The 22728-nt window shown below is 36.4% G+C and overlaps 1 protein-coding gene across 3 annotated transcripts in view; it reads left to right on the forward strand.

The window, feature by feature from the left end:
- The first annotated feature begins 295 nt into the window (after positions 1-295).
- The window catches only part of LOC139967938 (probable JmjC domain-containing histone demethylation protein 2C), a 128051-nt gene continuing 105618 nt past the window's right edge, over positions 296-22728 (forward strand). For all 3 annotated transcript variants that reach the window (XM_071972163.1, XM_071972165.1, XM_071972164.1), the window contains exon 1: positions 296-586. In XM_071972163.1, the coding sequence (XP_071828264.1) occupies positions 428-586 (159 nt within the window). In that variant the 5' untranslated portion in view covers positions 296-427. The remainder of the gene's footprint in view (positions 587-22728) is intronic.

The following is a 22728-nucleotide window of genomic DNA, read 5'->3' on the forward strand; positions in this document are numbered from 1 at the left end:
TTATCATTACTGTTAAACTAAACAAGTAAGGGTGTTTTTAGTAAGGAAACTTTTATAATGTCAATGTATCTTCCATTTACTCTTGTCGATCATTATGAAATGATTACTTTCTCTCACAATGAAATATTACGAGAATGATTTTGGAATTAAGCTTTGATGAGACGATCCCTTATTGTTTTGCACTTGTTTAGGCGCGAGAATGAACGCAGGCTGCGTTCTAGTTTGACCTTTTGACCTTGAAAGACCGCTGTTCTAATCTGTGGAATGTTGATTACTGCGCACTACACTGTCAACAAGCACTTCGTCAGCTTTTACCGTACCACTATGAGTATGACTATAGCTATTTAGACCAGTTCGTTGTATACCTATTCTTGAACTTGCGAAACAACTAAGAAAATCGCCGAAAAATGTCTGAAGCTTTTCCATTATGGGAATAGAATATCGAGAGGAACTAGTCGGTAAAAGATTTTTGTGTGTCGTTGGGAATTTAAAGCCTAAAACACCAATTTCAGAGTGGCCGTGGCGTGCTGGTATTATACGGGCCGTTGACAAGACTACACCGGCTGTACACGGCAAAGACGCAATTGTAAGTTCGCTTTTACGTTACCTATATTTCAATTGTTAGTGGCGGAGAACACTAATTGTTGCACTCACTAAGAGTAGCTGTGAAATTGTTTGTTGGAAATGAAACATTGGGATGCGAATATGGAATTGATATATTTACTTTTCATTATGAAATACATTGTGCTTCATAATAAACCTTGCAAATTCCCCAACTTTTTGTAATATTGCTGAGCTAACATAGTCCACAGTAGACTATCTCAATGTCAGTCAGTACCGGTAAACTGGGGGGCCTGAAATGCATCTGTATTTCACACATGACGACCAAGCCATGCAATAGCTTGTTTTTGTAATTGATGCAGAAAACAGAACATGTAGATTTAAAAATTCCAGAAAGTCATAACTAAGGAGTTAATTGACAAGGGAAATACAATGAGTGTAATTTATTAAGCAGAAAATGCGCGTTTGAAGTAGCCTAGCCTACTGTACAAGCAAGCTGTTTAGAAATACAGAACCAATTGTGCCAACACACGATAAGGGAATCAAATATTTCAGCACTGGCAATACTGTATTAGCATTGTCTGTCAAAACCTACAGGTACGGTATGGGTTTACTGAAAAATATTGGTTTGATTGTGTATCAGTGTGTGCAGCTTCATTTAAAGTTGCATTTTAGTCGAAGGCAAGGACAAACTTGAACAGATAATCATCAGTTAAGCATTTATGTGACATATATTGAATAATATCCTAAGGCCTAGTTTGATTTGCCTGGCCCAGTGGGGACATGCAAACTGTGAATGTGAAAATATTGTGTAGTTTGTACACAATACATATACTGCTAAGTATTGCCACCTATAATAATAATAATTGTAGTAATAATAATAATACTCTCACCTCAGTGATTCAGTAGGCAGTTAATTAGAACAACACATGTCAAATGTTGTAGTCTACTTATTTAGGTAGAGAAATGAGCATCTCAATGTTCAAATTTAGGTCAGAATCGATGGTAGAAGGTCTCTATATTGACAATACATCTTTTTAAAACAATTTTCTTGAGCAAACTTTTGTTAACATAACCCTGACATTTGTTCAAGGTACCGATGGTTTGAATTTTCACCCTTAGAATTAATAATGCACTTCTCTATGGAAACCGCAGGTTAACTTAAAATCTGACCCAATTGGTATTAACTGGAAAAGAAAAATATCTTGTAATGATATTATTGCTAAATTTGCACTGTTGTGACAGTTCAGTGCCCCTTTTCAAAAAAAAAGAAAAAAAAAAAAGGCTATATATGTATTATTTAGAATTTGAAATGCTTTGTTAAATTAAACAAAAAAAGTAACTGCTAGAAGTGACTCATTGAAAGGTTGTACAGTTGTCAAATATTTTCAGAATGTTAGGGACAGTGTGAATACATAACACTAATGGTGTGATAAAGTCAGATTACTTTTGCTTTTGTGGCCTATAACACTTATTATGCATATTTTCACTGTACAATAGAATGAAATATATATAACAATAGCTGTCACTCCCACATTTAGATGAACTCTGTAGCGGTACCACATGGTTTTAGATGTAGCCTAGCCCTGTACCTAGAAGTTTTTAACTTCAGTATTCTGAGAGAAGAAAGGCAAAATCACACTGTTCACCACCACAGTGGGAAAAGCAAAACAGACTATTGATAGAAAGAAAGCAAAGAGAAATAGTCTATGAATTTATGAAAGAATAAAGTGATATTTTCTGTTACCTAGAAATACCAAAACTTAAAAAGATGTTATCATGCTTGGTGAAAGCAGTTTTTTGTTTTTTGGAGATGTCGATACAGGGTTTATTGACATTAAAGTTTGCTATATATACTAAGATGCACACACTTATTTCTAATACAGATCAGCCATTTTGTTAAGGTCTGTCAAATAGATGTGTATCTGCTATGCATTGACTTGTTGGTGGCACCAGCTACTGTACTATTACTTGGTTTCCTAATTGGTTTATGAAGCAGTTCATTGAAACGTGTATATTGCACATGCCTTTATTATCATTGATTAGTTAATTATAAATATGGAATAATTTATCTGGTGTCACAAAAGTGCCATGCGAAATGTGAAAATTGCATAATACAAGTGCAAAATATCATAGCAGTATTTGTACGCAGAAAGCGTAATATTTTACAGACAAGAGACAAAGTTCGGAGCCTTCGAAATTAGCTTCACAAAATTTGAAGCACTAAAATAATTAGTCCCTGAATAAGTAATTAACCTTTTCAAGAGGAAAAAGTGAATCAAACTTATGGATATGTATATCAAGTTAAATGCCCTGAAATATTTTGCCCAATAACATTTCAATATTTGTTATTAAGAGTAGGTACTACTTGTCAGTAAACAAAAGATGTGAAATTCAAGGAAGTTGACATTTAAGAAGACTTGACACATCCTACGGAAACTTGGCAATATGTGAATGGATCCTCAAACAAAAGTAAACATCATACATACAACATTGCAAAATCCTTTTGGATGTAAACCTTCTTGTCATCAACTTATAATTAAATCAAATACTCTTTAATACAAAACTTGGAATCATTTCAACTAGCTCTATTTTCCTAACGTAAATTGTTTAAATTACACTAGATATAGCGCCCTACTGTGTTTTAAAAAAATAAAGGTAGTGCAATATATATAGCAGGTCACATGTATATTTTGAATTTAAATTCTTTGTAAGGCAAAGTTCCAACTCATGTGTTACTTTGGTCCATAACTGTTCAAAGCAGAGGACATGAGTCACTGTTGTTGGCATATTGACTGTTTTCTTTTGCAAGCCTAGTTTAAAAGTTCAACTTACAGCTCAAGACTTGAACTTACAGTTTAGCCCATGCAAAGTTCCTCATGGTTTGCTTCTCATTTAAAAAGACCACTACAGGAAATTAAATATTTATTTATTTATGAAATGGTTAAATTTGGCCCTGTTTTACTACCTTTAATATTAATAATATTTACCAATTCAAAAGTTAAAAGATAACTGACAGTCAAATATATATATCGCTTGAGAATTGTCACTCAAAGAATCAGGCATAGAATTCTGCTATTTTAGTCTCTCGCTAAAACAATGGTACTGCTACAGATAATTTACACGCCAGAACGAAGTTCTCACCAGTTGGCATTTTCCTGAATCGCAACGCATATCAGTGACTGTATAGGCTTATGAGAGCAGCACCCATATTTTTACCGATAATAATAAGTAGTAATGCCAGGCCTGTGTTAGGTATGGAAATCATGCCCATTCTGGGCTGTCTTTACCATGTTTTTATGTTCTTTATTGTCTCTTGGGCAGGAAAATGCAAGTACTGTACCCTCCTTTTCAATTTTTGTTATTTTCAAACAGCAAATTCCACTGGCATTAAGCCAGTAGTAGTAGTACTAATGAAATAAAACAGCCCAAATTTAGAGGCCTGATTACTGTACCTTGATCATACCAGCTATTGTACTACATGGCTACTAAGGTGTAACTTAAACACTATTTATACTACTTTCATGCTATTCATTGAAACTAGTGAGTCACACCTAATGTTTGAGATTAAACCTTCTTCTGAACCCCAAAGCAAAGAAAACGTTCTCCTTGGGTAAATTTCTGAGAACCTGTAGTGGATGATGACTTGGCGAATGATGGTTGAGGTTATTGAAGAATTTTAGGGATTTGTAATTAAAATGCAGAGCTTTAGAATTCCCAAAGTCCCTATTTAGTCATATTTTGAATGACTTATCATATGATTGCCATGTGAACATTTTCTGTCACAGTCAATATTCTTGAGTTTAGAGCTCTCTGCACATACAGTAGTCCTTGATGAAGAAAACAATATATATACGAAGAGGTTAAAAGTTAAATATTAACAGACTTTGTTGAATAGCTGGGTTGAAAAGATAGACACACACACACTGAAAGGAGATTTGGTAAAAAATTGAGTACAAGTTGTACTTGGCAACTGTTGATAAATATACTGTAGCCATACATTGTCCTGGACAGGCTTAACAGCAGATCTAACTATCTATTTAAGGTTATTACCATTCGGCTGCCAAGTTTTAAATTAACCTGTGGGTCTCTCTTCAGATGGAAAATGTGACTCACATGTTTACCCCCAAAGAAAGCTACTTGAATCAAGTTCCCTAGGAACAAGACAAAATTAATCTGGCACAGACTTTTGTACTGTGCTACTGTGGAGAATACGATCAATCCTAACTTACATGCCGTGAATTATTCATAATTTAGTCAATATTATGTGTTGAAATTATTGTTTGTCTGTCAGACATTTCAAATTTGACAACATTTGTGGATTGAATATTTAACTTAACCATCATGATTTGTTCACTACAAAAGAGGCCTCCTTTAAGTAGTCGCTGAATTATGGAGAAGTACTCTGCTGGCTTTCCTTTTAACCAGGCTCCTGTGTCTCTCAGCTACCAGCAGGATCAAGATATTTGTGCTAGAATGGCTAACACATAAGTGTTGTTAATGGCTTGAACCCCAGTGGTATAGTATATAGTACAAAAGTATTGTGTAGTATGCTGGTTTCATATACTGTACTGTACAAGCACAGTGTGTGTACAGTACTTGCTATAGTAGAACTGATCAATAGTGTATATATAGCAAGGCAACAGGGTTATGGGCTATGCTCTGTGTGGGTCACTGGTGGTATTTACAATCAGTGTCTTCATAGTGTTGAATGAAGGGATTATTGTAAGCCTCAAGAACCAGCTATTGTTTGCAGATTTCTTTCTGGTTACACATTGTGTTGTTGTTGTCATGCAAAGCTCTTTTATTGTTGATAGTGGGTTCTAAGAAGGTTCACAGAGACAAGGCCACCTCTTCTAGCTCTGTTTTTTTCGTTCTCCTGTTTTTTTTTTGAACAGGTGTCTTTTTTCCAGAGGAAATATAAATTAAATATTAACCATTCTAGAAATGAAGGGGGGGGGGGGGGCGTTGTATGAATCAAATCTGGTATTGACATTCATAGCGTGGAAATGGTTATGTATTCGAAAGAAAATGTTTAGCGTCATAGGATCAGGAAGTTGTTTTGCAACTGAAATACGGTTGGTAAGGTAATCCTTATCATGCCTACAGTTACTGTAGACACGGACTAGAACTCCTTATGTTTTATCTTATCTGTGTTAATATCCAAATTGAGTGGAATTAGAGAAGTTGAGCTATGAAACAACAGTCTTTGGACTTTGGCCTAAACTTTACCTTAAGTAGAGAAGATGTGTACTTAAAAGAAATTTGCCGATCACATCTGAGTGGATGGCTAATGTGGAAATTCAAAAATTCAACCGATCAGGATAAATTGAATAACGGATATCATATCATTTCATAACATGCTCGGAAAGATTAATATACATTATGGAATTTGTTTCTACAAATACCCTCAATTTTGTCATTTTTCTCATGCTGTTGTTATCAATCGCAGATAACCTCGTCCGTTGCCACACAAAGTTGTCTGATCTTTTCTGTTATTCACCATTCTCATATTAATGTCAGATCTTATCAATTCTCTGTTGCCTCTTTAGTTCCCTAATTTGTGACACACTTTTTACGAAGTGTTTCATTATGATCAATCCATCCATGTATGAATGAATATGTCAGCCTTTTTAGCTTTGCACTTTCTCAGAACAAGCCAGAAACATTAGCTAATTGTGTTACCAAGGTCATATGATATGTATACATGTGTGTGTTAGATTGATTTGGAAATATGGCATTAGAATCCCATTGTCTGCTATTATTCATTCATATTAGCAGTCGCCTCTTCTTTGATGTGCTGAGGGAGTGAGGGACAATTGGAGAATCTGACTAAATGCTAGGTTGGAGAAAAGTAGATTCATGTTCTTACAAAGCGGCTCCTCGAAAATCAATCAATTCAGGAATGGATTAAAACTTGTGTGAGAAATATTGATGATGTTTCGATATAAATTTCAAATTGAAATGATTTTATAGATGTGAAGCTGTATCATAAACCTACAATTTTAGGACATTGTTGAATAGCTTATGTTTGATATAATTTGAAGGATTTATTTGTAACTTCAATTTCCTAGGCTTTATATTATGTATTTTGTAATCCATCTTCCATAAAAAGTAGTCATAGACAATAAGAAATACATGCATGTACATGTACAATTACACACATACATACTGTATACACACATACATACTGTGAACACAAACATACACAAATATAAGCTATGTACAAACTTATTATTTTCATGATTCGTGACATGCTACCAAGAATTTATGTGCAGTGCTACATTCCAAAGTTGGAATTCAATTGTATTTACTAATTTTGGTATCTATTTAATTCACAAATTGAAAAAATATTGAAACTGAATAATGTATTTTTTACCATTGTTAAAGTGTACCTATACTGTACTTATAGGAGGGGAGGGGAAGAAGATGGGGGAGGGGAGGGGAGGGGAGGAGGAAGATGGGAAGGGGAAGAGGAGGAAAAAATCAAATCTGACATGGCTGCTATCACTTGTTCATGCACTATATCCAACTGCACACTATTAAGTCATTGTGTGTAACACATGTCACATGGCTATTGCTGTATACCAAGAAAACTGCCCATTTACATAAACAGTTGTAAACAGTTAGAGATAGTGTTATATATCATATTGCAGGAGAATTGATAATAAACATTTCCTCCAAAGGTTTGTATAGCCATGGCTATATTGTTTCATCATATCAATGTGCATGTTGCCAACATTTAAGTAAGGATGATTGAATTCTCTACATTTCAATGTGGACATGGGTTCATTTTGCCATGTGGTCTTGTCATTAACTTCTATCATAGTCAGTTATTGACATTGTTACATGCAGTTGAAACCTGTAATATATACACAGATGGAGGACAGCTGTAGATTGTCAAAGTTGGCAAAAGAAAAGCAGAGAGGTCTATGTGTGCAGACTTAACTTTTATGTACGTGGACACCAAAGGGACCACCAATACAATTGATATATCCTTTGCTATGAAATTTGAATGCCTAGCATTGTGATTGGATGACAAGATCAGCTGGTTTTAAAATGTTGATACATGTATATATGCATTAAAATACAAATACATGTAAGTACAGTGTATACAGCAATGTTACACAATGTGTGTATTCAATGTCTGCTTTAACATACAGCAAGTATTAGGACCTTTAATGTGTAAAATTAAATAACCAACAAATTGAAGCTTGAATGAACAATATTGACAACAGTATTGGCCAACTGTTTGTTTCATTCCCAGATCTACCAGTGAATGCTACAAAATTTTAATATTTAAAAATAATGTTGTTACAATGACAAGTAGAGGAATAATATTTCAGTTAGTATACTTGATCTTAAAGCAGATTGCAGTACTAACAAACCACTTGAAGCTCCCACGTACTCATGTGTAATTTAGACAATTCTGTACAGATTTAGCAGCTGGTATGTACATGTTTACAACATGCACACAGATACATATGCTTTTTAAAGTTATATTATTGCCTCATTTTCTGTTTTCAAGTGCTACGATAGACATGAATTCAAACAAGCAGTTCATTCCAAAGTTCATATTTTAGATTTATTGAAGGGCAAGGATTCATTATCAGCAGTTTAAGATGGTTCCTACTAAGCTCTATATATACTATCTGTACATAACTACATATATATGTGTGTACCAAGACTATTAAACAGGAAGTTTTTGGTTCTGTTTTTGTACAGCATCATTTGACTTCCTACTACAACAATTTACTGACATAGAGCTAGTTTATTGTGATTTTATGAAACTTATTGTTGTCACTGTACATTGTTCTTTCTGTACGTGGTATGTGTGGACTCATCACCTTTGGATACTTGTGCCTGTGTGTGTGGATGTGGGTGCTTATGTGTGCCACACTGAATTGGATACTTTGTGGGTCGTCCATATATGTTGGTCTTTCTCTTTTTTTGTATATACAAAGAGCATGCTTGGTTACAAGTCCAACAAAATTAAGCGACTTACAATACTGTCAAAGATAAAGGATCAAATATTTTTTTACTGTAAAATGAACTGGATCTCCTTCAAATAAAGGCAAAGATAGTTACGCTTGCAAGGGGGAAAATTTACTGCTTTCTGAACTCCATATAACCCTGTAAACTATACCCTATGTGTACTGTGTGGTGGTTTGGCATCAACCTTATTTCCAAGTAGGATGGAACCTGTGGAGTATTACTATTCAGCTTTCTCACACTCACTTCATGGTTTGTAAGTTCTTGCATGCTGTACATATATATATAAAGTAAACTCCACCCTGTTGTAATTTACTGACCTGCTTTCTGGTTGTACCTTTTGTTTGGCTAATACAGTTAGTTTGAACACCCTATTGTCCAGCTCCCCTAGTAGTGGTTAGTTTACTTATATCCAGTGTACACTCCAATTCCCATTGATTAGGTCAGCCAGTACCTAACTGCATTGAATAGTGACTATTTGATTTTATATCTTACTGTGTGTTAACTGCCATACCCACTTCTATTGTCAACGTTTTGTGCTAGGTCATTGATTATTTCTGGAATTTGAATGGAAACTGTTAAGGAGGAACCTTACCTCATAAACTTCTAATAATCTACAATGGCCTTTTATTATAGTACAGTAAACCTTTTCTCACAACAGACCACAGTTTGCTGCTAGGATTAAAACCTGACTATAAGAGTGGAACTGTTTTCTCTTCACTGAGCAGACATCAGTGATCGTAAATAGCAATGGGTGTTTGCAATAGAAATGTCCTTGGCATAGAGATGTCCTTGGCATAGAGACGTCTGTGATATTACATACTTAAAGCACAGATCATTTTGACATCTCTAAAATTTCCAAAGTTTTATCAGTTTGTCAAAAAAATGCCAACTGGTGCTTAAAAAAGTCTCAATTTTAAGCAAATTCTTACAGGCATTTTTTCCTGAATTACAAGACAGAGATCAGTTAATGTTGATGTGTTTGAGAGCAGCCCAATAATATTTGTTGATAGTAAGTGCAATAGTACATGCCAATTCTTTGATTGATGAATGTTAACCGTCAACAAACAGAAAATTGTCTGACTTGTCTATTTTTTTTCCTTCTGGCATATAGCAAAATCCACTGGCATGATGCCAGTAAATAACCCAATATTAAGCCTGATTTATAACCCTAATTGTCATGTGATTGTTCCATTAGCATGTGGGGGGTGGGATTGACATATTATTATTATCCATATGTAGTGTTTTTAGGAAGTTGTTCTGACTGCTTTACTATAACCAACCCTGTGAGAGTTAAAAATAGGCCATCTGTGTAAACATGTTATCTTTAAGATAGTAAGTATGCCTCCTATATATACATTGCACAGTAATATTGTATTCAACAATCCTGGTGTGGTGTAACCATGGAAGTACTATTCTACCCTTCCATGGTATAACTACATGTCTTATTTGCACACACAAGAAGTGTTGCTTGTGACAGAGGTCAAAGTTCATTCCAGGGAGAGAAAGTCAAAAGTGATTAACTTAGTGTATGCAAAAAGCAGATCCATGTATCATCTCTCATTAATAGTTGAACTGTAGGTCCCAAAATATGAATATAGTTATAAGAGAAGGAAGGGGTAGGTGGGGGGGGGGGGCGGGGGGCAGGGGAGGGGTTAACTCATTGCCAAAAAGGCAATATTAATGAAGCCTTTAACCCAGTATTACTCTGTAACCATAGGATGTGTATACATATATGCTCAAGTGTATTAGTATAGTATATTATCGGAGTAACCTCTAGCCTTTACACACATTTGTACATATATGTTAAAGTCTTGACTGTATAAGTTCCTTGAGCTATCTGTCAACAATTCAGAGATCACAAGATTGATTCCCTCCCCATTCCACCCCCCCACCCCAAAAAAAAATGTAAATTAAAAGAAAACTGCTGCATCTTAGTTTGACTTTGTTACAATTGAATCATGTAAGTTTTCTGGTAATTCACGTCGGAGTGCTTAATGTATGTTTAGAATTTGGACAATTTTGATAATTAGATTATGAATGATATACATCATGCATAATTGGATAGTCAACCTTCAAAGCTGGATAATTTTAACTGGCAGAATGCCATATTCAACAAATTGCTCACTTCCTAGTTTATATACAGATCAAGCAAATATTTTTAGTTATGTTGAAATTTGTTTTCATGACTTCAGTTAGGTAAATATATGAGCTAAGCATAACTAGGAACTTGTGGTGACTTACAAATTTGTGGTCTGCTCAATAGTGATGTCATTGAAGTGAATGGAAACTTTGAAAATGAGCTTTTAAAATAAGGCTAGCAGTGCGATTGCAGGTAAATGTATTCAGTGCTACAGGAATTATAGCCTCGTTCACATTTGAGAATGCAAGGAGCATCAGCATCTTACTTATTCCCCCTGGGAGGTATTAAAGGTATGTTGTATTACCCCAAATTTGCTAGATATTCAAAATATGGTCACCTTTCACTGTTTTCATTACAACGTTCCACAAAATTTTCCTCACTTAGACATTCAGTCATCTTGTGTGTTCCTTAAAAATGTCTGAGAACAATTTCAAAAGTAAAGACCTCCAGGAAAACTTCTAGCAATTATAGCGTGCTATTATTTGCCGCCTATACTGACTACCTTTAAAGCTGACCCAAAACACAGAGACACATTTGAGAACAGGAGGTTGATCAGTGATGTTAGGGTCAGGGATCCTCAGAAATGGGAGATCAAGATTGCTGGGTCTGATCCTGAGAATGCAAGGGATCAATCACTCTGAGAGTTGATCCTCCTTCAAATGATATATCAGGTCCTACATGCTGTTATTATTTGAACAAGACTTTTGTGGACTAAAGTAAACAGTGTTTTAAGGTTTGTTAAATTTTTTCTTTACCTGTCCAAGATGTTAGGTACCACAAGATTTGTGCAAAAATGACATGCAAAACTGCAGCTTTAATAATTTTTGGGGTTGTTTTGTAAAATTTGTAGATTTGCTATTCAAATCGTAAGAAGGTAGTAAACACACAGTCGGTTAATAATAATATGATAATGGGTCTGTCAATAGTGTTAGCAATCCTATTGTTGCGAGTTTGTTTAATAACTGCTCGTTAGCAATAGAAAGTGCCAACAGATGGTCGACCTTGGTTATTGTTCATCCAATTATCATGCAGGTGTCATTGGCTGAGCCAAGGTGGTATTTTTTTGGTGTCTCACAAAGGTTATATTAAACACAATAGCTTGATATCTGTAGTATGACAAATACTAGTTTGTAAAAGATTTTATAGTGAGCCAAATAGTTTGTGTTACGTCACGAAGTGCGCTGCAATCAAGAACACAGCAGAAATAGACTGGCACAGAATTTGGATCTTTGACCTGCTGTCAAAGAGGTCCTCTTATTAATGAACTATTAATGTTGTTATTCACTACCATTATGGTGCACTGTACCAGTGTTACAATTCAACTTGAATCTGGTGTATTTACTTCAATCCTCTCTTACAGTAACTGTGTCCTATACATGTACAGACTCCTATCTAGCCTAGCCTAATACTGGTAACATTCTCCAATGTTACCAGTTCGTAGGCTAATGTAGATCGATGAGCATATGTTTGTATAGGAGACGACAGGTGAGTGTCGTCATTTCCTCAATATATCCTAACCAGCAAGTTTCTGACCCGTGTCTGTGGTCTACTAGGGTCCAAGTGACTTTCAAAGAGTTAACTATTTACAAACCCTGTCACTAGTGATGGTTTTAACAAAACTACAGTATTAAATGTTTCCCGAAAGGTAATGAGGGCAGTATTGTAGAAACTAGCATGCACACAGACACCGGATGTGTGACCTGATTACTTCACTTCAGCTTTGGCTTTGAGTACAACGTCTCTGTATACTGCCGTGTTGGACGAAATCTAACCAAACTTAACAACTTTGCGATCAGCATTATAGTCATTGCCGACTTTGCAACCCACGTTCCCCCTCACAATTTTGCAAAGTTGATAAGAGTGACTCCATAGCTTTCCCTTTCTGGAAACCAAAAATGACTCGTGGGAAACTGAAATTGCCCACTGATACAACTCTTTAAGTTTGTTTGGCAACTTATATACAATTGTACTCAATAACAGGATAGTCACCACTTATTATAGATTGAGAACTTTTTGATTTCTTGCCTTAGGAAACAGGTATCTAAGGGACCTTGATATGTTTTGTATGTTATGTTTGTTTGTGTGTGGCAAAGAATCACAGTATCTTTAGTTTTTTCACCATGTAAACATTTAATGGTTCCTAAAATTTGAAATAGCTATACAAATTTATCATTAATGTAGGGCTCCAATCTTTGTAGTTCCTTTTTCAAATTTCATTTTCAAGTTTCAATTTGATTTATTCCAGACCTTATATCATTCCTCACAAGTGACTTCAGACTACTGATGTAATTCTGCGTTCCTTTTCACTACTTCACGTTGCGTTGTTTTCAAACCTCCTGAACATATCAATTTTTCTCATCAGACTCAGTAAGTCTAGCGAGGAGTTGCCATCAATTTAATTTTTTTTTAAATTTTTTATTCTTCCCATCCATAATAGGTGGATGCGTCTTTGGAGTTTGTAATGTATGTTCACATATATTGTCAAACATAGGATTACAATGTTATAATAACTCTGAATAGGATTGCGCTCCAACATTATTGATCTAACCTTGAGATAAGAGCATGGAATGTTTTCTTGCCCTGGGAGTTTACATCAAGTTAGCCTTGCACAGTGAAGAAGGAGACTACTTCATTGTGGTGGATGAATCAGTGGTTCAGTGACTGCAAAGGATCCAGTTTCTGTGTGTGTGGAAAAAAGAAAAGAAAACAGCTTGGGCTGTTCAGGAAGGTCATGGTTTCAGGGAAAAAAAGAGAAGAAGCAGGCATGCATGGTTGGTTATTAGTCATAAACAGTTCAAGGATCATTATCATTATGGTAGAGGATAAAATTAATTGTTCATGTTAATTTCAAGAAGTGGAAAGCCAATGAAGATGTGAGATTCCCAATTGTGCGTAGCACTCCATCATTCTTAGATTTGATTTGGAACTTTATCAGCATTGCTTCCAGATAGAGAAGAAGAAAGAAATTTGTTAAGGAAATTTAGCAAGCTAAACTTATGGCAGTGTCAGTACTAAATTGGACAACATTTATAATTATGCATTAATCAGTCTCAACCGTCTTATTTGCGAGAAAATTCTTATCTGGCAAAAAAACAACAACAACAATAATCACAGGACTTACAGGAATAGATATAAAATACCTACATTTTAACGTTATTCTATTTGCATTTTTTTCCGAACTGTGCTGGTAATCAAAGGTTATTACATCACATACCTTTTGTCAAATGAAAAGGCTGACTTTTCCCCTTCTTTTTCGGGTGGTAGTCGAGGGGGAGGGGATGGGGAGTGGGAGGGGGAGGGGAGGATAAATTACATGGTATACAACTGTGCAGATTATATATTTGTAACCCAACAATTTAGGTGCTTCTAGTGTCAACTTAGGAGGGAAGGGAAATGGTGGTGGGAGCGGTTGGGGGAGATGAATCCACTTGGTAGTGTAGGGCCATTACCTTTGCTGTGAAGTAGCTCTGGCATTGAATAGTGAAAGTTAGATGACCTATTTCAGTTTTGTTACTGCCTTTTACATGTGATGATCAGTGATGCAAGAGGACAGGGTCACCAAGGAGCTTGTTCAAATATCACGTTTAACCACTAGCATTCAATAAAGTATCAGAACAATGAGAAACTGTACAGAATTAAAATGACCGGCTTAAGCAACAACCAAACAGGATTTAGCATTACCGTCAGAAAACTTTGAATTTGATGCTACACACCCAGGTAATTTTTTTCAATTTGAAGTTATACCACTTTGATGAGACCCGAGTGTTTCTTTGGATGACTAATGCACCTTCTTCAAATTGCGAAGACATGTTAGTGGCACTATAAAATGGAAGACTCTTCTCGACTACATTTTAATAATGGCCTACAGCTCAGTTCGTCTCTGGTGTCTCTGGTGTCTTGAAAGACAGAAAAAAAAAGAAATTGCCTATTATTCAAAACTCTCAGTCGGGTTTGACAAATTATACACGAATAAGCTGGAAGGGTCAATTTGATGGTGAAAATTACAGTGTGCAATTCTGAGACTGTAATGATGATGATATTCAATTTGCTGGATGATGTTTGATGATGATGATGATGACTGAAAAAGGTCTGCGATCGAGTAGCACTCACCGATGCTCTAACGCTGCCGCTGTTGCTGTCCCTCGCTGTAAAAGGAAGCTAGCTTCAAGGCTGAATATCTGTAAGAGCAGGAAGAAACCCTGGTTATGTTAGCAGGATGATGAGTCAGAAGCTGCATTATTGAAGCCTCTACTTCTTGTGAGGTGTCAGATGTCAAATATTTTGCCCTGAAAGGGATCATGGTGATCAGCAATTATTCTCCACCCAATCCTTTCCAACTTGATGACCATAAAAGCCCTTGGGAACAGACACTGTTGACTTCTTTGTCAGTGAACAACAGTATTAGTATCAAACACATGTGCTATAGTTGCTGTAAAACAGGGAGGACTACGGACTTTTTTTGGATTGGAATCTCAGTCTGTCCACACATTAAGATGAAGGGGGTTGTATCATTAATCTTGTATTTGTTAACTTGCGGTAAATAGAGAACAAAAAAACTTGAAACATAAGAAAGTTATGTCGATTCCTGTGATGGTTGTAAAGAATTTATACTTTATTATTAATTAATTAACAATCAATTTTATTATTATCCTCCCCCCCTTCCATCCCCTCACATTCCTTTCTTCAAGTAAAGTAACTGTTTTTTTTATTCCTATAAATTACGTCACCTAGATACTGGACTGTATCATTCTTACTTTTCGTGACGCAGGCCAAGAATGCCACAATTTTAGCTATAGCACTACGAAATGCCAGTGCTGTATAAAAATATTGACTGGCTAAACGCTGAAATTCCAAAAATCAGTATTTACATTTTGTGGGGAAGTTTGTTTGCAACTTTTCAAGAAAACCAAAAACATTTTAGATATACACATGGTATCAAGTATTACCTGCTGGTCCTCTCTGCTGACTTCTATGAAGGCAGGACTTGCAAGAGTAGTCTTTCAAACTATTTAGTCTCTTCTCAGGGAGTCCTATAAATACAACAATTATATTTGACCTTTTGAAAGGTTATGGAAGGGATAACCAGATTTTGTGCCAGAAATGCTTCTTGGAATCTTTGCCATTGTAAACAAACCTGTAGGAAGTTCAACAGAGTTCAGACAGTAGATCTAGATGAGAAGTGATGACCTTGTAACCTTCAGTTCTGTAGGTAAACATCAGGTCTGTCTTTACCTTTTCATGTTTTATTGATTTAAGGATTTCGGGAAAAGTTGTTAGGATTATAGTGATAATAACAAGTAATGTCTTGGTTAAAGCGCAGGTAAAGTGGTAACGAAGTCTCAGCTATGAGGAGGGGAGGGGATGTGGCGGGGAGGGGAGGGGGAGGGAGGGGAGGGGTAGGGGGTATTGAGATCTGAGATCAGGGGAGGAGAGATGGTATGGAATACAGAGATAATGAGGCATATGTTTCCTAAATGTCATGAAGGACCATCTGTAGTATTTTCCTACTTCTCTTTACAAAATTCAAAGTTGTCTATTTGAGCATGTAGTTTGTTCTACGATTAGAAGGATGGTAAGGCTAAAGAACATCCCTGCAGAGGAGTCAACAGGTGTAGTGGCTACAGGTTGTTACTATTCTTTATTTGTGTGCCCCTCATCCTACATGGCAAAGATGATAATTGTAATAATAGGAGTAGCAACACTTTAAAATTCAACTTGTTGCACCGTGTAACAAAACCTGCACACACACACACACACACACAGAGAAATGTTCAAGCATTGATAAAAATGTCACCTAGACAAGTCTATTCTGAAAGTAGAGAAATATCTGCTTGGGCAGGATTTTATGTAGTATGACAGTTTTATTGTATTGGCTGAATAAAACAGAAATGACTGCATTTAAAACATCAGTATTAATTTAAATATTTTCTAATTATTAGTCTGATATCTCCTAAAATATATGATATCATATGTATATATATATATATATATATATATCATAAATAATATCTCCGAAATGTTGCTATAATATACTTAAACGTGTGGCAGTTAGCAGACATGAAGGCATATGTGTACACTCCTTTTATCCACCCCCTCCCCCCAAATATCAAAACTTCCTCACACAAAAAAAGAAAAATAGATTGCCTTTTAAATTTACTTTAATGACACCATAAACTTTGACCAAAGCCAGTGCCTCTACTTAACAGAATCTTTTGCTCTTTATTGTAAAACACTTGTTAACGGACTGTCCAAATCAGATGAAACCAGTTGACCTCATGCATTATAACGCAACTACGGGTACTGCACTGTATATATCAACTAAGCTGCTGGTAGTTGCTACCGGGAGCTGTAGTAATAGTAGTAGTAGTAGTAGTAGGGAAGCTCTAGCCTCTGTCGTTGATTTCAGGAGATGATAAAAGAAAGGAGGCTTTAATGGAATGACTGAATATTGCAATCCATGGTAGATTGACAGCCTGTGGAGCGAGGGAGAGAGAGAGTCGGACAGTTTGAGACTATTATTAATCTCACTCATCCGACCAAGCAGTGAGAGTGGACTGGTGGTGCGTTTGAAGTAGGAAATATGAGGTCTGGACTCTGCTCTCTCTCTCTCTCTAATTTGTGTAGATTCTGCGAGCAGGAGATGATGCACTTAGCTGACAAGATAGCGACGACGAGATGGCACAATGGGAGGACAGACTTTAACAAACAAGATGTATTAGCTTTGGTAGTACTAGTTATTGCACGAGAAGATTTATTGCGGCTATGGTTACCGACGCCCTTCTGTGTGTATACAGGCAGCATCTATCAGTTGTGTGTGATTTGTGTATGTTTGTATGGTGGCAAATCTGCATACAATGCATACAGTGATCTGAATGTATATTAAGAGATAACATGTATTTATTTATTTCCTTGGGGGAATAGATTGGGGGAATACTTTTAAACATTGACTTATAGGGTCAAGGGCGGCGGAAGCACTTTTAATCTGGGGGGGCACCGACATCAAAAGGCACTTTGCAGAAATTCGATTGGACTGATGCAGCCTTATATTTAGTACCCTTTATAACTCTTATTGTATTATCTTATTTGCGTATACATATTACTCCATCAACGCCCTCCCCCCCCCCCCAAGGAAAATATGCATACTAGCACTGCAATGTGCAAATTGGGAAACAAGGAACAAATTTTCTTTTGAGACAAAATGAGGTGAAATCATGCTAGTTGCTAATGTAGGAATCTTCCGAATTAGAGTTTATTTCTTGTCAATATCTTAACAATTTGTTTCCATTCGAAATAGCTTTGAGTTTGACCCACAGAAATTCATTGAAAGTCAGGGGCGTAGCCAGGATTCGCAAAGTTGTATGCACGACTATCTGAGCGGAGCGCCACCATCGGTTGGCGCGGAGCGTACAAGAAAATTTTTGGTTTTACAAACCCCTCAGATGGCTGGAAACGGCCCTTCCCGAGTGTTCATTCTGGTTCCATGGCCTCTTGCTAACTTGAGACACCTCAATTTTTATGTAGAAAAAGGGCACATTTTTAACCTGAGGAAAAGTGGGGGGGCACGTGCCCCCTGTGCCCCCCCCGGTTCCGCCGCCCTTGTATAGGGTCCTTAATAAAATAGCATTTCAGAAATGATTACAATTAACTTTGACTTTCAAAAACATGAATAAAAAACACAAATAAACAGTCTATCATTTTTTTTGGTGTGGTGGGAGGGGGGGGGGGAGAAGAGGGAGCACAATTACTCACCTTTTGAAAAAAATAACCAATGTTAAGTTAAAAAAGACATACATAAGTGAACAATCTTTAATTTAATGGGAACAAAATTATTTGTATTTCTAGAAATATGATTTGCAAAGTAGAAGATGGAAATGTTCTCTATGTTATAATGGTATTCATTTAAGTTTGAAGTAGATTTTGGTGACATTTAAAATTAACTTAAAAATTTAAATTCTTCACTTGTCAAACTCACTGATTTCTTCAAGTTTCTTAAGAAAAATATCTGTTCTGCCATGGAAAACCCCAAGAACTCACAAATGTACCTTTTCCATTCTTACCTGTGTCGAGTCCACTTATGCACTGTTCCATCTGACATTTAAACCAACTGAAGTTTTGACATTTTAGCACTGTGCCCCCTAAATTCACACCCGGGTCCCCTCACACTTTCTCCTCGTGAATTTAACTTTCAGGAAAAGAAAACCTTTGCACTCCTTTTGTCAAAATTTCTAACTAAAGAAAAGGCTGACCTAAAATTGGTTGCTACCAGCGGAATTAAACGGTCATATTGGGCGAGAAGAATATCATTCTAGTGTTTGTTCGGAATATTGGAGTGACAAATTTCAGTACATGATTTCTGTGGACTGTGCATAGAAGAATAACACTATATATCTTTAAGTAACCATGTATGCAGTGAATTGGAACAACTTTCTCTGAATTTTGTTTTTTTGGAGATAAATTGACAGACTGTTATCTAGTATTCTAGTTCCAATTGGAAAAACATTAAATCTGGTTGTTTAACTTAAGTGTGTCACTGTCATTCAAAAAGTTTCACATAAGGATGGCGGCCAATTTTTGTCTGTTCCTTCTTTTGATCTCTGTAAGTATTGTAATTGCCTCTCTCTGTTTGTCTAAATCTCTATCTCTGTTGGAACTCTCCCCTTTCATCTAGTAGCTATTATTACTCCTCAGTTCCTAAACACAAAAGGCACAATGACCTTGTCCCAATTCTAGAATAGCTGCTGCTGCTGACTACGATGATAATAAAGAAGAAGAATGAGCTTAGCATGCTTGCTCAGATTGCAAGAAATGCCATGATGAGAACAATTCCCAGAATCCATGGTATGTGCGTGCATGTTTGTGTGTGACTACTACTGTGCTGCTGTGTATTACTACTGTGCTATTTATTACTGCTGAGCACTCAGCCCTGTATCAAGCTAGAAGCTCTACCTACTGGTCTGCCTCCCCATCCTATCTACCTGCCTTAGATGTATAAAGCCTGCTGCTATAATTACCTTGCTATTTCCCTGATGTATTTCCACTATCCATCTAATAATATCCAGGCCTTTTTGTCGGGATCTGTGTAAAGATGATGAAGGTATGGTGATGATGACACCACCCAGTGAAGTGAAGGAGAAGAGGTTGTCAAGAGTATGATGTGAAGGAAAGGAGTGATTTACTGTATTAAGCAACCTCTTAGTTTTCTTTGGTTCTTTTCTGTCTTTTTCTGTGGAAGAAGAGTCTCTGGCAAGATTGGTTTTGTAATATATTTTTGGTCAGATAGATGGTTTTTGTATGCCATGCATTTTGTCATTGGCAGAGTACTAGTCTGTACAAATCGTATTTTTTTTTCGGTTATGATTTAGTGTACATAAAGTTAGCTTTTATGTAAAACCTACTTTATCACTGTATTTGGAAATTGACCTTAATTAGGGATTCTAAAAGCACACTGTGCATTACAAAATGCACATGTATCGTAGAAAGCTTCATATGCATTACACGTAGACGGAAGGATTTTTTTCGATTCGTTCACATACATGTGTAAACAACACAGGTGTCTACAGTACATTGTGTACTATTGTTGTGTTCACTGTACGGTTTGTTTTACCGTCATCCCGTTAAATGAATGAATTTGTATCCTAACTTAAATTGTTATGATATAATTAAGAATGTAGAAGAAAGTGAAGAAAAGAGGCAGGAGGGAGAAAAGTGGGATAATAGGAGGGGTGGGTGGGATAACTAGGGGGTGGGCTAACTAAGGTGTGGGCTAACTAAGGGGTGGGATAACTAGGGGGATGGGATAACTAGGGGGATGGGATAACTAGGGGGAAGAGGCCCGAGACCTTTGAAAAAAGATGGCTGATACATATAGCAACCTCAAAATGTTGGTGATGAACATGATTGTCTTCTTACTCACCTTTACTGCCCCTCAAACTTAACCATGGGACCAGTGCCAATTTCATTTATGGTGTTATTTTTGCACCTTCATCAAAATTACCTTGCTTTATACCTAAGTTCTGATCTCAGGAACATTTCGGTAAATTCTCACTCTTGGAAGCTAAGGGGGAAAAAACAAGTCAAATCCCAAAGGATTTAGTTATGTGGTTGACTCATTCCTTGAGGCATTTACTCTTGTTGTGTTGTTGTATTGACCTAGTTATTCTAAATTTTTCAGGTGGATAATGTCAAATAATCCTGATAAGACTTTGGTCTAAAAAGAAATGGCAGAATTAACCCACTGAAAAGACCTTGGAATTTTGAGGCATTGCCAATAAATATGGCAAATTTAGGTTCTACAGGGTCTCTTTAATTGGGTAAATTGGCCTGAATTTCATGCATGTTAGTCTTGTTGTAGTCAGAATTAGCCAGCTTTGCATATTGAGACCAGGCCAATCTTTCTCTTCGTAATCAATGATTTTCGGTTTGATGTTGATCTATGCAGTTCATCTATGGTTCAACAGTTTGTGAAAAGATGTACAACATGTGTGGTAATGTATAGTGTGAGGTTGTTGGTGCAGTGTGACAAATTTCTCCAAGTACATCCAACCGTCGATAGTTACCATCAAGTTTAGAAGAAAATAAAATGCCTCATGACATCAATTCAGTAATAATCACAAAAGAGAAAATGCAACTGAGAAGAGAGTCAAAACTTTGGAATATTTCTTCATTATTTAAGAAAATAAAAAAATAGATTTATCAAAGGAGTAAAAGAACCCCAGTTTTCCAGGGTGTCAGTCAAGAAATGATGTGGATTTTACATCACAAATTTACCACAATCAGTGCAATGAAGCTGCTTTAACTACTCAGATGAGATCATTTAGCTACTTAGATGAGACCATAAATCATCAACTCTATCTGTGAAGCATCAACAATGCCAGGTCATGCAGATATATAGCTATTTTTGTACATAATTATTGATAAGTATTCTCCACAGCAGTATTGACCCTACTTCCACCTTGATTAGAAGATGAAGGGGTAGGAAATTACCAGCGCTGATACTTCTCATGATTCATTTCCTTTCAAGGTCACCCGTAGTAAATTTCCTGTAATACAGACTTACATGGTTGTTGTTGCTATATAGGGGATGGTCAGAAGAACTGGATATTGATTGGGATTGTGTACCAGTATTATTGTGTGTTCTGATGATTGACTATGTCCATTGTATTAAATCAGTAGAGGGAGAAGAAGATGGCACTACTTTGGCACCTTCTTAGTGGAGATCTCTTAACACAATGTATCACCATTGTGATGTGTTTGTAAAAGTAGCACAGACCCTGGTGGGTCTCAATGGCTCCTAACAAGGGAGCTTACTATAGCAGTTTCTTATCCAACAGGGTGTGTATTAATGTGTAACAGGTGTATGACAAGTTATATTAGAGCTCAGCTTTTTCTTGGGGGTAGTTCGAAAGTTTTGATGCCATTTGACCCTTAAATGCCATACCAAGTTGAAAATGTTTGGTTACTTGCCACAGGCAGGCAAGCTATGCAGTGAAGTTGGCATGTGTGTGTATGTATGTGTGTATGTGAGGCCAGTAGCTTGTAAACATGATATCTCAAGATGGGCAACCTCTACAGTTCTTACATTTGGCATACATGTGGCTTCCTCATAATTAGTACAAGAACCATATTGTTTTGGTTGGAAGTCAAAGGTCATTTGGGGTCAGGAGAGGGCAAAATGTGAAAATCTATAAAATGCTTTATCTCCAGAAATTGAACAACAATGCATGGAATGATCCCCTTATGTAGGGTAAAGATGTTACACAAGTTTTTGTAGCTCATAGTTCATTGAAGGTTAAACCCTGAAAACCACAAAAGCACAATATCTCAAAACATGTGGTAATCTTCATGAGATCTCAAATTTGACAATATATGGCTACCCTATAATGAGTATAAGATCCCTAATGTTTATTGGTGGAATGGTGGGGGTCAAAGGTAAGTTAAGGTCAGCAGTTGTCAAAATGTGAAAACTTGTATATCTCAAAGACAACACTTGTTCTAGGTTTATAAGTGCAAAGTAGATTACTCTTATGATGGGT

Source organism: Apostichopus japonicus, chromosome 5 (assembly GCF_037975245.1).
Source record: "Apostichopus japonicus isolate 1M-3 chromosome 5, ASM3797524v1, whole genome shotgun sequence".
NCBI classification, from domain to species: Eukaryota; Metazoa; Echinodermata; class Holothuroidea; order Aspidochirotida; family Stichopodidae; genus Apostichopus; species Apostichopus japonicus.